Genomic DNA, 15154 nt, shown 5'->3' on the forward strand with positions numbered 1-15154 from the left:
TTATTAAACTGTCCATAGGATCACCTTATTACATTAAAAACAGCAGAGAGTGAAATGTAATAGGAGTAATATCAGATAAATAAAGTCATTCAGACAGACGTTTCACAAAAAAGTGATAAAAATTTATGTTAAACCTTCATCTCACATTGACACCTTTTACTTTATCACTGTATTTAAATAGGAGATCATATGCAGATAATTTTATGCCCAGTAATTTGAATGAGAGTGAGATAGCTGTTATGACTGGAAAAGAAAGCAACATTTATTGTTCATTACTGTTCGCTTTTCTTGGCTATCTCATCTCCCAAACAGTTCGTGAGACAAGTAATATTTATTTCCATGCATCTCATGTACGAGCAGGCAGAGAGAGAGAGAGAGAGAGAGAGAGAGAGAGAGAGAGAGAGAGAGAGAGAGAGAGAATTCTAACGTTTGGGCACAGCAAGATTTTTTTGTTTAGTTTGCACAGACCAGTTGATAAATAATACCTATTTGTTTTATCTGTGATACTTTTTCAGAAATAATGTTCTGCCTGTGCACAGAGAATGATGAAATATCCCAGCACCTACTTGCATTCACAAAAAACTATGGACATTTCAAATGTGAGTGTCCAGTAATCACCACATGTGTGTAAGCATTAAAGATGCACTGCTATTGTTACTGCTGTTGCTGGTATGATTCTTTGTTTTAAATCAGAAATTTAAAGCAGCTGGGGAACAAACAAGTGATGCTCCATTCTCCATTCACCCAAGTTGAGACACGTAGTACTCAAAGCCTGCTGAGTTATTTTGGCTAGTAAGACAGAAAATCCCTCAAGTATTTATTCCTTACTTGGGAGTAGAGACCTTAATTCACAATTTCATAAACGAGCATTTGCTTTCTTTTTGTGACACCCATAATCTCTTGCATGAGGCTGTTTCTTACTGTGATTAATGGTAGGACTGGTTTTGTTGGCAACTAGTGTCCTTGCACCAACTCTGTTTGATATATTTTTTGCCATCATGCTGAAGCACGACTTTGGAACTGCAACAGAAGGTGTCTACCTCTGGACTAGATCAGATGGAAAGCTCTTTAATCTCTCTAGATTGAGAGCAAAGACCAAAGTCCAGCTAAAATGCATGCAGGACTTCCTCTTCGCTGATGGTGCAGCTGTTGTTGTCCATTCTGCTGAAGACCTTCAACAACTCATGAATCATTGTAGCAAGGCCTGCCAAGACTTTGGACTAACAATCAGCCTGAAGAAAACACAAGTCATGGGCCAGTGTGTGGACTCACCTCCCTCTATTACCATCTCCATGCAAGAATTGGAGGTTGTTCATGTCTTTGTGTACCTTGGCTCAACGATCGCTGACACCCTCTCTCTAGATGTCAAGGTGGATAAATGCATTGGCAAAGAAGCTACAATGTTCTCTAGACTCACAAAGAGACTATGGCTTAATAAGAAGCTGATGGCATATACCAAGACCCAGGTCTATAGAGCCTGTGTCCTGAGTACACTCCTGTACTGCAGTGAGTCCTGGACCCTTTGTGCACAGCAGGAGAGGAAGCTGAACACGTTCCATATACAATGTCTCCAACACATTTTTGGTATCACCAGGCAGGACAAAGTTCCAAATAGAGTAGTCCTAGAACAAGCTGGAATTTTTAGCATGTATACATTACTGAAACAGCAACATCTACGTTGGCTTGGGCATGTTGTGAGAATGGCTGATGGTCGGATTCCAAAAGATCTCCTGTATGGAGAATTAGTGCAGGGAAAGCACCCCAGAGGGAGACCACAGCTGCGATACAAGGATATCTGCAAACAGGATCTGAAGGCCTTAGGAATGGACCTCAACAGATGGGAAATGTTGACATCTGAGCGTTCAGCCTGGAGGCAGGTGTTGCATCATGGCCTCTCCCAATTTGAAGAGACACTTGTATAGCAGGCTGAGGCAAAGAGGCAGTCCTGAAACCAGCAAAATCAGGGAGCTGGACAGGGGACAGATTGTATTTGTCTTTAGTGTGGAAGGGATCGTCATTCTCTTATTGGCCTCCTGAGACACACTGTTCCAAGACCTCTATTGAGCGCATGTTACCATAGTCTCTTGAGACTGAACGATGCCTACTACTAGTCAAGATTACACATTGTTTACAACTTTTCCAGTAAGTTTCCCAACAAATCTGCATATATAGGATTCCATCTCACACTTCATGGTCTTTTCAGGTCCAAACACTGGTGTTTTATGTAGTTGACTCCCTTGCTTTTCCCATGAAATATGGGACTTCATACTGAGCAAATGCAAAAGGCTTCCTAAGTGTATTCAGAACAAAACATACTCTCTTGACACGTTTCCAAAAGGAATTCAGATGCAATACTAGATTATAGTACCACAGAACAAGTAGAATAGTTTGATACTAGTTTCCAGAACTACTGTTGGATTCAGAAATAAGCAAAGTTCTCTGTGAAAAATGTGGAGAAACAGACAAATTTGACAGCCCACCCAGCTCATTTAATGGCTTGAAAAAGGTTGCGCCCTTTCTCAAGGGAAACAGAAACAGTGACTGGATCTCTGGATCATTTTTAATCCTCCTTCAATCCATAGTCACTTCTGTTGTTTCACCTGATGTCACCCTCACTCTCATAGTAACTACTGTATTTTGTTAAAATTGTCCCCCCTCCCCTTTCAGCAATACTGGCTTTGTTTTTACTATATGGCATCTTAACTATGAAGCAAAGGGAAGGGTATAGAAAGTGTAGAGTCAATTTGGAAACCTTTTTATCCGCTTTGACATCGATTTTTTTCTGAGAATTCCTCCCCTCATCCACCCCAATAGAAACTTATGAAACAAAGCTGTTTCATGCATTTATATGGGTATAGTACAGGAAAATGAAAGGGCAAAAAACCAAGCGTTTAACAAAGGCCAAATTTTATGGAGGACTGGTATTGGCTTTAGCTCTTGTAGAATCTTAATTTTCCCCTCCTGAATGGAATGAAGCAACATTGCTCAATTCCATTCAATTGAGAAGAAATGATTGTTCAGGGGAAGCCATCAATAATTCTCCTGCTCGGATTTTAACCCAGATGGGAGAAGAATTATGGAGCCTGAAAAGGTCACTCTTCCTCCAGGTAGGTCTTTAATAGCCCCCAAGGTTCTTTTTGAAGACTGGCTTTGAGAGAAACTTTCCAGCATCTCTTTCTGAGACTCCACAACCTCGCCAAGCCAGAGTTCAGTGCCACTAAACTATCTATCATCCCTGGCTCTTTACCCAGCTCTCCCTGTTGGCTTCACTTCCCTCTTGGCTCCCTCGTTCTATAGTTCCCCAGCATCCAAAGCATAAATGATTTGTGATCAAAGCTGCTTGTCTTCCACAGAGAAAAATATTGCTGTTTTCAGGATCTGACTTGGGCTGAACCCATAAACCATACGTGCTCACTTACTTCTAACGCCCAGATGTATTCCATTTCCATTCTCATTTACCATGACCGCCAATGAATAATCTAATTTTTCTTTTTCCCATGTTGTGCAAATAAAGTAATGTAGCTTTTGTAAATTAAGGCCTACTTTCATGTAAAAGAGGTCACACTTCAAATACATAACTTCTTTCAACAAAGGAAACAGCAATTGTGAAGCATATTTATTCTAGATATATTCAATAACAATGCAAACAATGATATATTAATTTGTTTATTGCTATCCATGAATATTAGTTTAAAACGTTTTTGAAAATGTGTACTAAAATCAGTATTAATTCAAATGTATCTTTCTTGAAATAAGGTAGGTAGTGCGAAATTCTATGGCTCCCTTAATGAAGTTGGACTCTCATCAGTATCAGCCATCATAGTCAATAGTCAAGGATGATTAGAATGGCAGTCCAAAAACAGGTTACTCACAACTCAAATAAAGCTGTATGCATAGTGCAGTCTTGCTGAACTCTATGGCATATGCACTTGAAGTTGTCTATAACCTTGATTCTTGCTTTGCTAGCAAGTCTCAGATTCAAACAAGATGTGATGTTAAACAGCTCATTAGAAAACATGTCAGGTTTGGTTGTGTGGTTTTTTAAATCTGCAAGCAAAGCAGTGGTCTGATTTTTTTTTTTATTAATACCACATTGTGCATGGAACTCTAGTTCTTCCCTACGCAGTCATAAGCTCAACAAACACCTCATTTGGTCACCATTTCATTTGCGATAGGACTGACTGAACTACCAAAAATGAACAAAGAGGCCTGCATAAAACTGTGGCTTCAGTCCCAATATCTGACTTGAAAAATGTTGGCTCACATGCATGTAAAGCTGTTAAACTGATTGGAAAATCATAACTATTGGCAATGTCACCATACAGCTGTTTAAATAAAATCATGCACCTAGTTAACTTTACATGTGACTCAGAAACTGTAGCCAAAGAACTGAAAGAATACTGTATTTCTGATTTTTGGTTTCTCATCCTCACTCTGACTTTTCAGAGTGCCCTTTTCTCTTGGCTCCCTATCTCAATATTCTCCAACACTGGACTCTTATTTCTGGCCCAGTCCTCTGGACAACACACAACCTGTCTCAGCCTTCTTAGCTTAGGTTTCCTTCTTTTGTAATCAAGTACAGACTATCTTTTGCATGTTGAGATCCTTATTCTTTTCCCTTTTGCCCCTATACCTGGCTTCCTAGCCTTCAGCTGTCTACATTTACAACACAATTTGGTTTCTATCTCTTTCCCTTCTTTTCTGCTCAAAGAACATGGATCAATTCCTTCAAATCCTCATATTACCCAGCCAAGCAGTGGGCTTCCATTTCCCTCTCAGAAGCTGTTCAGATTTGTCAGTGTTTGACTGCTGACCTCTTTCTCTCCTAATAAAATGTCTGTAAACATTTCATGACATTATAGCCCTGTCACTAGCAGCCAAGAGAGGCAATATCTAGGGGTTTTTTAAGCTTACGGCAGACAATAGGTTGACTGTGTAACCGCTGAGGTAAAGTTCATTACATGCAAAACAGTTATGGGAACTGACACAGTTTTAGAGGAGGAATACAATTTATTAGGCTATCTAATTTATAAAATAGCTTTTAGCGTAGACATTGACACATTATGAAGAAGAACTGGATATCTTTAGTATTCAAGTAATTTTCAGAATACTAATAAGCACATTCAGCTTTAATCAAATTATGGGAAAGGCTTCAAAGTCATTCACATTAATTCAAAAGAACACTTCTGTTATGAATTTTAAAATTATCTGCTTCCTAGAAGTATCTAGATAGAATGCAGTATAAACTAATGTTGATGCAATGGCAAATAAGGTTACAACTGGTGAATTATAGCAATATACATAAATTCTTTAGAACAGGTAATTATGTCACTTAATATTTTAGAACATTCTAAAAGTACATCCTAAATATGTAAATAAAATAATTTCTGACATAGAAGTCATAAAGTAATAAAGCATGTTTACAGAATTCAGTGAAAGGTTATCTGGAAAGTGTATGCCATATAAAATTCAATTCTTTTTTTAAAAGCATGTGCCATATAAAATTCAATTCTTAAAAAAACCCCAACACCAGTTTATGAATGTGAGATACTGTGCTTCTGTGTCCATGATTCAAAATGGTCCATATTTCTGAACAATATTGTGCCTGCATTGCCAGCAGGAAACAGGATGCCAAACTTCATAAACCAAAGGAGATCCTCAATGCTGATGACACCAAAGGCAGCAGTCAAGATAGTCCATTCACAAACAGCCACCAAGCAGGGGTGGTCTCTCTTTTCTTCCTGACTTCTTTTCTTCATCAGTTAGCCAAGGCCTGTTTTTTCAACAAGTTCTCTAGGTTTCTATTGCTTGCAGCCACCAAGTAATCAAAATGCTTAGAAGAAATGTGTGTTTCAGATTAACTATATGTACTCAAATACATGTCTGTGAACCTGGAAGGTATTGGATAGTTTAGATGTATTTCAAGAGGTTTTGCCATAAGCAACCCAGTCACCTATATTCAGAAAGAAGTTTCAGCTATGTTCCTTCAGGGCCAATGTTTATTTATGCTCAGAAACAGAGCACAGCACATCCACAATTTGAGAGGATAAAGGAGAGTTTTGAAAGGCCTGTTTTGAGGATCAGTATTTCAGCACCTGCAGCCTGGATTTTTTCCAAATTAAAAAAAAGTCAGTGGGATCAACCATATAAGCAAAATTAGTATTTTCAATTAATGTGATCTGTTTTAATCTGGGGTTGTTTGGGGTCACCTATTTCCGAATGTAAAGTAAAACAGTTTTACTTTTAAAAAACTGTAACTTGAAAATCTTTTCTTCATACTTCCCCAACATTTGGCACAGAGCAAAAACCAAATTTAGACCTGATCTGATACTCAGCTTCAAAGTTACAATTTATTGTTTGAGCTGCCCTTATTTTTAGAGTTGCTTTGTAGAAAGTTGATTTGCTCTGCTGCACAATGACACAGATGCATTCTTGTGCAGCTATAATGCTTTGAAGTCATGAAAAGTTAACAAAGAAACATACAGTTTCTAAGATCAGGATTATTAAGATGTTTATCATGTGCACAGATGCTTAAAGCCTGTTTTGAAACTATGAAGAGGGGAAGCAGAGATCATGTGCATCACCATCCTTGCATTTGAGGTCTCATCAGCAGTACATCAATCTCTGTTAGTGAAGAATGTGATCACAGTGGTGAGAACCTAAGGTTATAACTAAGAAGCCAATGTGGTGTAATGGGTATACTAGGCTAGAATTTGGGAAAGCTGGGTTCAAAATCCCTACTTTGCCATGAAATTCACAATATAACTTTGGGCCATTCAGTTTGACTTACCTCACAGGGCTGTTGTGAAAATTAAGTGAGGAGTAGAAGACTTTCACATGCTTCTTTAAGCTGCTTCAAGGAAAAATGAGATATAAATAGATATAAATGTCATATACAATACAATACAATGTAATATAATGTAATATAGTGTAATAAAAGTGGGGGAAGTGTGGCAGACCATGAGTACAAAACCTAGATGCAATGAAATATACAGGTGGAATCTAATTCTAGCACTTCTCTTTCTATGTGAAGAGTATATTTTATACCACAGGGCAATGACTTGTGGAATTCACATTTTTTTTAAAAAAAATCAAAGTTATTTTCTGGAAACACGAAAGAATTACTTTAAAATTGTAATGAACTAACGTGGTAATTAACTATTTTTCAGGACTCATAGAATTTTAAACTGTAGTCCTGCATGTGCACACCTTTTGCACACAAATAAGGCAGTCCCAGTTAATCCATAGGTTTCTATTCATTTTTTAGCATTTACCAATGAGTACATAAAACAGGTATTATTATGATTACAAGCACAAGAGACTATTCAATGGATTTCAAAAATCTTCACATTTCTGATAAACTCAAGGAATGAGATCCAAAGCATTTTTTTTTGTTCCAGACGGACTTACATAAACTCCAGGATGCAATACAGAAACTGAGATTTCACAATACAAGTACTGTAGTTGTTTTCTTTTACAACCCCTCCAAAAAACTCTAGCTGCTGCTATCAAGTTGTTTACCTCACAGCCAAATGTTAAGGGCTCAGATTCATTCTAAAGGAAAAGGAAACCAGAAATGTATTTCCTAATGCCTTTCAGAGACATTAGTCAAATTATTCAAGTGCTAAATGTTTTGGGACCAATAAAGCTTTTAATAAAAAAAAAAATCATAAATATAAACATAAAGTACTGTTTATACATAAAGACTAACAGATTTCATTCTCTGTGAGTTTTTGTAGTCGGAATTACAATCCACTTCCTCAGAAATAAATCTGTTAGTCCGAAAGGTGCCACAATATTTTGGTTTTGGTTTTGTTATACATGCTGAGCCAAACTAACATGATTACCTCTTTGGAGGTTACTTAACAATGTAGTTCTGTTTTCCCTAACCTAGAAACAGGGGAAAGAACAAAAATAAAGAAACAAAAATACTCTCTAATATTTGACCTCAGTCACCAGCATTGTAATGGACATAAATTCTCATGTAATCTGACATAGGAATTTCGAAAGCCATAACACATCTTCTAGTGGTATAATTACACATTTTCCCATGTGGATGAAATTACCAGAATATTCACTTGTGTAAGATTAAAACATTTATTTATTCCTCGTTTGGATAATATCATCTATGCCATCTATTAAATATCGCCAGTGCTAGAATCATAGCCAGACATTTGTACTGGAATGTTTCTAGGTATAGTGAGTATAACAAGAGAGGTCTGCATAGTTAAATGAATAATAACAGATGAGGTACAATACTTGCCAATGCATTAATAAGCTCCATAATCAGGAAATAAATATGTGTTCCAGGAGGGCAAGCACAGCCCATGGAAATCAATAGCCAGTGAGTCTGGGCTCTAGAAGAGAAGGCCAGATGGGGTATTTTAGATGCAAGATTTCTGTGGTCTCCTTTATAACTAAGGGCCTGCGTGGATTTAACAAACTGCTCTCAACTGCAGCATTATCTCCATCTCCAAAACTACAATAACAGTATTGTGAATTGTCATCTATTATAAACCTGAAAATTATTCAGGTAACAGTTACATGAAGATTCACCAAGGAATGGCAATTCTTCACAGGAATTGTGAAGAATTCCTTCACAGGAATTTTGAAACTGTTCATTTGTAGCTTGGTTCTCCCTGTAAAGGTGAAATAACAAGGTGTTTTCCAACACAGGCAGCTGTTTGCACAGAATGGTTCTTTTCATAGCTTGGCCAGTTTCTTTTCTAGAAGTAGAACATTATGCAATGTGGATGAAAATGCATGAATCATAGTGCAGAGGGAGCTGTTTAGCATATATCCAAATGGTCCTCTCTTTGGCAACAATGCTATTAAAGTAATGCTGAAGATCAGTTCTGAGGTACTTTAACTGTTCCTCTGTTCCTTTTCTCCTGGAACAGGTTTTATACAACCTGCCAAGAACTTTCCAACTCTAATTTAAGATCTAGCTTCCACTGCAAGGCCAAGAAATCAATCATAATTTTAAATCATTCATACATTTCTCCATATATTTCTGCAATGTGTGCAAAACTAGCATCTCTTCCGATAAAGAAGCTAAGCAGACAAAACACACCAGAAAAAAAATAATAATAATAGGGTGATTCACCATAAAGTTTCAAAAAATCTGTATTTACTAGTGCATACAATGATGCAATACAAATCACAGCTTTAAATTTTGTGCATTTACAGAAATGTTCAAAATCAATTTCAAATATAACACCTGCATCTCTTTGAAAAAAACAAATGTTGCCATCTTGTGATACATTTTTGTTTTCACATTTTCTTTGTTTGCTGTGTGAGAACAAACAAACCACAAACAATTCCAACATACACAAAAAGGTGGAAGAAAGCAAAACCAATCAATGTGACAGCATAAAAAGCTCAGAGAGGACCTGAAAACAAACAAACAAAGAGAAATATCATCTATAGCAAGTGGAAGCAAGGCCAGGCCACAAAGGAAGAGTACAGACAGGTAGCAAAGAAGGGCAGCAATGGTGCAAGGAAAGCAAAAGCTAAAAATGAACTGAGGCTAGCAAGAGACCCTAACAGTAAGGGAAAAAGCGTTATTCGCATACATGTGTGGCAAAAGACAGAAAAGAAATAGTGGCTCAGCTATGCAGTGGGGAAACCATCATGATAACAGATGCCCCAAAATAGACAGATGTGCTCAATTCCTACTTTAGCTTAGTTTTCTCCCAAAAGAGAGTCGATGACCCTCTTAGAAAATGTGAAGTACAAGTGAAGGGGGCAGGATTGCAGCTTGAGATTGATTAACAGAAAGTCAATACCTCATTACTTTTAATGAGTTTATATCTCCAGGTTCTGATTAACTGTGTCCAAGAGTACTGAAGGAACAGGCTTGAAGAACTGTCAGAACTACTGTCTATTATTTTCTTGAAGACATGGAGGATAGGTGAACTGCCAGATGACTGGAAGAGAGCTAATGTTGTCCCTATCTTCAAAAAGGACAAGGAGGAGGAACTTTGGAACTACAAACCAGTTAGCCAATCTGAAACAGATTATAAAGTGACCGGTGTACAAGCACTTTGAAAACAACGCAACAGTACCTAGAAGCCAACATAGCCAAAAAGACACCCTACTACACAAATCATATCTCCTTTTTTTGACCCAGTAACCCACTTCGTAGACAGTGGGAATGCTGTAGATGCAATATATCTTGACTTTAGCAAAGCAACTTCAAGAAAGTTGCCAACAAACTGGAACAAATTCAGAGGAGGGCAACAAGGACGATCAGGAGACTGGAAACCAAGTTCTATGAGGAAAGATTGAAAGCGTTGGACATGTTTAGCCTGAAGAAAATAAGACTGGAGGGAGATACAATGGCACTCTTCAAATACTTAAAGGATTGTTGTACAGAGGAGGGGCAGAATTAGTTCTTGATCATCCCAGACTGCAGGACACACAATAATGGGCTCAAGTTACAGGAAACCAGATTTCAGTTAAATTACAGGAAAAGCTTCCTTTAGAGCAGTGTTACAATGGAACCAATTACCTTGGGTGATGGAGAATAGTCCAGCACTGGAGGCATTCAAGAGAAAGTTAGACAACTATCTGTTAGACATACTTTAAGTTGGATTCCTGCATTAAGCAGGGATTTGGTTTTATCGCCCCCTTCCAACTCTAAAAGGGTCTTATTAGACCCTTTATAATCTACAAGCCTCTCTTTTTTTTGCAACTTTAGGAAGGAACGTTTTGAGAACCATTACCTTTATTTTATATGTTCCAGTTCCACCTCTGTTATTATTTTTCTAAAAATAAGCACCTAGATATTTAATGGTGTTGCCAGAAAAGTTGTCAGAAAAGTGAAGAACAAGGAGAGCATATTCCCACCTTTTCCACTTTTTAATCTTTCTAATTACAGTAAGTGAAAAATGGTACAGAAGGAAAAAATGTGGATGTCCATAGACTGCAGTTCCCATCATCCCTCACCATTGGAAATGATGGCTAGGATTTTCTGAGAGTTTCACCTCCCACACACACTCAAAAATATCTGGAGGGTACAGTTGCCAATGCTGCTCTAAATTTAAGAGTTTATCTAACCAGGACTTTCCCTCAATTAAGGAAAAATATCTGGTGCTATGTGTTTACAGAGTGTTCCTATCCATTTCTATTCAAAAGGAAATGCCATAAAAATCAGTGGCATTTATTCCCAGGGAACTGTGTTGTATGAACGCAGACTTACACAACCCACAGAAACTTGTCTGCTCAAAGGTTAGTTCAATTTCAGTGTAGTTTATTCCCAGGTAAATGTGAATAGGCCTTAATTGATATAAAATGTTGAGCAACAATTTCATACCACCTTTTTGATTCAATGGGACTGGTTTTTTGAAATGAGTACTGCTAACAGTGAACTTTGCAAAGATCTGAAATATTATCAAAAGCAAAAACAGTAATAAAAGAAGTCTGTCAAACTGGCTGCTTGAAAAATATATGCCTCTAAATTCCCTGCATCAACAAGGTGCCAGACCAGGAGCTGCTGCAGAAAATGAAGTCCTACAAAGTCTCTTTAATCCAAAATGTATCAGGAATTAAATCTAAGGACATCACTATCTTTCAAAGTCTCATTTTATATAAGGATCCGTGGCTCAAAGAAAGTAGTTCCAGTGACAACATCTTCAAGGTCCTAAAGCTAAATACAAGGACATGTATAAATATAGTATATAGCTATATGGATTTGCCCTTCCACTACTTGTCCTGTACACATGCACTGAAATTTTACCTGAATTATTTCCTTACCTAGATAAAGGGAAAGAGGACTTCCTTTTCTGCCCAGTGTTCTCCTTCTAAACTAAAACATTGCAATTGCAGCCTCTTCCTAAGGATTTTCTTACTCACTGGACATGAGGAAAGCAGCAATTTGGACAAGGTTAGCCTATCATTTTTAAATGGTGAGGCTGATGGGGGCAAAAGCATGCCGGGCTCCCCTACTTTACAACTGCAGGTGCAGTAAAATGTCTTTAATGTTCCACCTCAGAAAAAGTCCCCTAAATGTTACACACTACTACACAAAGAGAAGTGGCTAGGCGAAATAGTTCTCCCTCATATACCAGCAGGATGTGTGTTAATTTAGAGAGAGTATTTTAACATGTAACCTCTCCCTCTAATCTGAAGTGGTTTTGTCCAGGCTGACATAAGAGTATTTCTCCCAGTTTTGCCCACCAGCAGGAATTGGGACAAGGGGAAAGTGTATCCTGAGGAGGGTCAGAAGACCTGCTGTATGGGGTGGTTGGCAGGATTTCCCCCTCCTTGAAACAGGGCCCTCATCATCTTCCTGCCATTCCTTAACAGAGAAAGATACAAAAGATTGACTGGCCTCCATTTCTTCCTCCCAAGGAGAGGCAGAGAGTAGAAACATGAGCTTGGACGCCTTGTTTCAACAAATCCTTCTGACAGAACAGAAAGCGGAGGAGAAGCGCCGCCTCATGAACCAGGGTGGGGGGGCCATCTCTGTGTAATTTGGAGCCAGCAGGGTTCTAATCTGTCCATTTTAACCTCAGTAATCTTTCTCAACATATCCAAGAAGACAATTTGTGATGCCCTGTACTGAGTCACTCACAGTCAATTTTAAATGTGTTATTGATTTACATTTATGATGCTTGGCTTGTTATTTTATTATTGTCATTATCTATCTGAAACATTATTTTCTGTTCAGCCTTGTCTTCTATGTTTTTCTGTAAGCTACCCAGAGTAGTGGTTTGCCACTAGATGGGAAGGAGTTAGGTCCAACAAAGAAAATTAAATGCAGTTTAAGTCTTGCCTGTTTATGTAAGCTTGCTGAGACTTATTTTTGAGTAAGCTTGAGTAGTATTGGTGTAGGATGTTCAGCTGTATAAGTTACTAATTAGGACAGTTGTATGAGACCAGGCCTTTCTTGCTGTATTTTCCTGCCTGAGGCAGAGCAGTAAATCCTTCTTCTCCTTAGACAGCTGGTTGAGTTAATTTGGCACCTGAGGCCTAAAAGTGCTACCTCACTACCAAAATGCAACAGTAATAGAATATATAACCAATGGCCTCCTGTTTCTAAAAAATATCCAAACTAGCTAAATCATCAGGCAGGATGGAAACTGGCTTGAGTGAAAAGTGCTTTTTTTTTTTTAACACTACAGTTCCCAAACTGTAGTCCTGGCCACCAGTCATGCTGGCTAAGAGATTCTCAGACCTGCAGCTCCACAGAGTGACATGTTCTGATACAGAACAAATAATTTTAACTGCATTGTGAGACCTAGGAGTAGAACTGCAGAGCATTTCATAAATCAATATAGGATGGACAAATGATACTACAGTATAGAAATGTTGTGCTGTTGCCAAGTGATAAACTACATAATCCTTCTATGGATTAAGATCTGAAGGGAATCAGCTTTGAAGAATTTTCCCTCCTTGCCATCTAAAACATATCTCTGACTCTGGGATGGACTGGTCATCACTAGGGACTGTTTGGAGCAATCTAACAAAAACATCACGTAGTTAATGTTTTTAGAGCAATCCCAGCTGTTCCAGAGCATAGTGAACCCCTGTGTAGACGACCTCTTACTCTTAATATCAAGCGCCTTATTTCAGCTTGTTGGGTTCTGGGCAGACTGAAGAATTGTTGTTGTTTTTTTGAGGCTATTCATAGCCACAGATTGATTTAAATGTGCCCCTCAAGTTAAGTGTGTCCCACAGCAAGATGTGCATCACTTGTCAAACTTATACCTCCACTGGTTATATTTTATTCACCTACCATTTCTTTCATATGATTAAAGTCCATTTTCTGTTGCAGTTAAACAGGAAATAGCACTAGGCCATGAAAAAGTTATAAGTATAACAAAACAGTTGGATGAAGCAAAAACAAAACTGGACAATGAGGTAGGATGGCAAGCATTTTCTTTGATACATTGATAGAAATATTTTTCAAAAAATATGTATCGTAGTACATTGACAGATGATCCATTGACCAGATGAACTTTTTAGGAGAATTGCTTCCAAATACTATATCTAACGTATAGTTCTTCCTAGATTTTGAAACTCCAAATTAAGTGTTATTGCTTCTAAAGAGGAAATGAGGTGTCAGGAAAATTACATTGCACCAGTTTTGGTTTCTCAATGTTTTCCAGAACACTGGACAAGTACAGTTTGTAGTATCTTTCAGTTTATTTATTCTCCTCCCTTTGTTACTGATTCACATTAAAAAACTTAATGTAAAAAACTGTTTTAAAACAGTCTGTAGGAAATACCACAGATATTCTCTGTTTTTAATGTGGTTGTACATATGATGACGTTACAGATGATTACCACTGCTTTGTAGTATTTTATCAGTGAACACATCATGTTAATTGCAATACATTATAAAGGAGGAAGATACAAATAAACAGAAGAAACTTACCATTACAACAAATGGCTTGTTCAAATGCTGGAATTAATGTTGAAAGTTTTCTTAGATAAACTGAAATCTAGAGACAATACAATGCATAGCAGAATGATTCACCTATCAGAAGGGAGAACATTCTGGGTTTTCTCCATGGCTGTTGCCAGACTGGTTCCATTCCTGTTGTGTTGCTGCCAGCAGGCAATGATCATTTTATTTAAGGTGGCTACGGATGGGCAAATGATTGGCTGCTGAAAAGGGAGGTTCTAATGGGAGGATGTTGGGTTTTTTAATCCACATGTTTCAATATTGGTTTTAAGCTAAATAGTCTTTTCAAATTTGTTTAGTTGTGTATTGAGCTTGTGTTTTTATAGAGATCTGTTTTCAACCGTGTGAGTTGCTTTGAGTCCCATTATTGTGAGAGATCTGGGTAATACATCAATCAAATCAAGAATTCTTTTATCCCTAGTATTTAATGGTATTAATTGCTGTCATGCTTCTTTGGTCACATTTGGACATTATGCTAAACCATAAACAGACCTTGACTGGGGTGGTGGAGTACCTGGTCCATGTGGTACCCCTACACTAAACCATATTGTAGCATGCAGGGACAAGCTACAACAACCTTTGTGTTCATATAGTTCTTGCTCCTTTTCCCCTATGAACACTTAGGAATATCAAAGCTCTTACTAAATGCAATTTGTAATGGCATCCAAACAAACACAACAAAACTAGTTATTCTAAATTATGATTTGTGTGCAACAAGCCAACTTAAAAGTATTAAGGATC

At 37.7% G+C, this 15154-nt stretch overlaps 1 protein-coding gene across 1 annotated transcript in view; it reads left to right on the plus strand.

Moving 5' to 3' along the window:
- Window positions 1–887: 887 nt before the first annotated feature.
- The window catches only part of CCDC172 (coiled-coil domain containing 172), a 49104-nt gene continuing 34837 nt past the window's right edge, over window positions 888–15154 (plus strand). Inside the window, exons 1-2 of the mRNA XM_020779977.3 lie at window positions 888–12453; window positions 13781–13866. Of these exons, the coding sequence (XP_020635636.3) occupies window positions 12375–12453; window positions 13781–13866 (165 nt within the window). The 5' untranslated portion in view covers window positions 888–12374. The remainder of the gene's footprint in view (window positions 12454–13780; window positions 13867–15154) is intronic.

The sequence above is a fragment of the Pogona vitticeps genome, chromosome 3 (genome assembly GCF_051106095.1).
Source record: "Pogona vitticeps strain Pit_001003342236 chromosome 3, PviZW2.1, whole genome shotgun sequence".
NCBI lineage: Eukaryota > Metazoa > Chordata > Lepidosauria > Squamata > Agamidae > Pogona > Pogona vitticeps.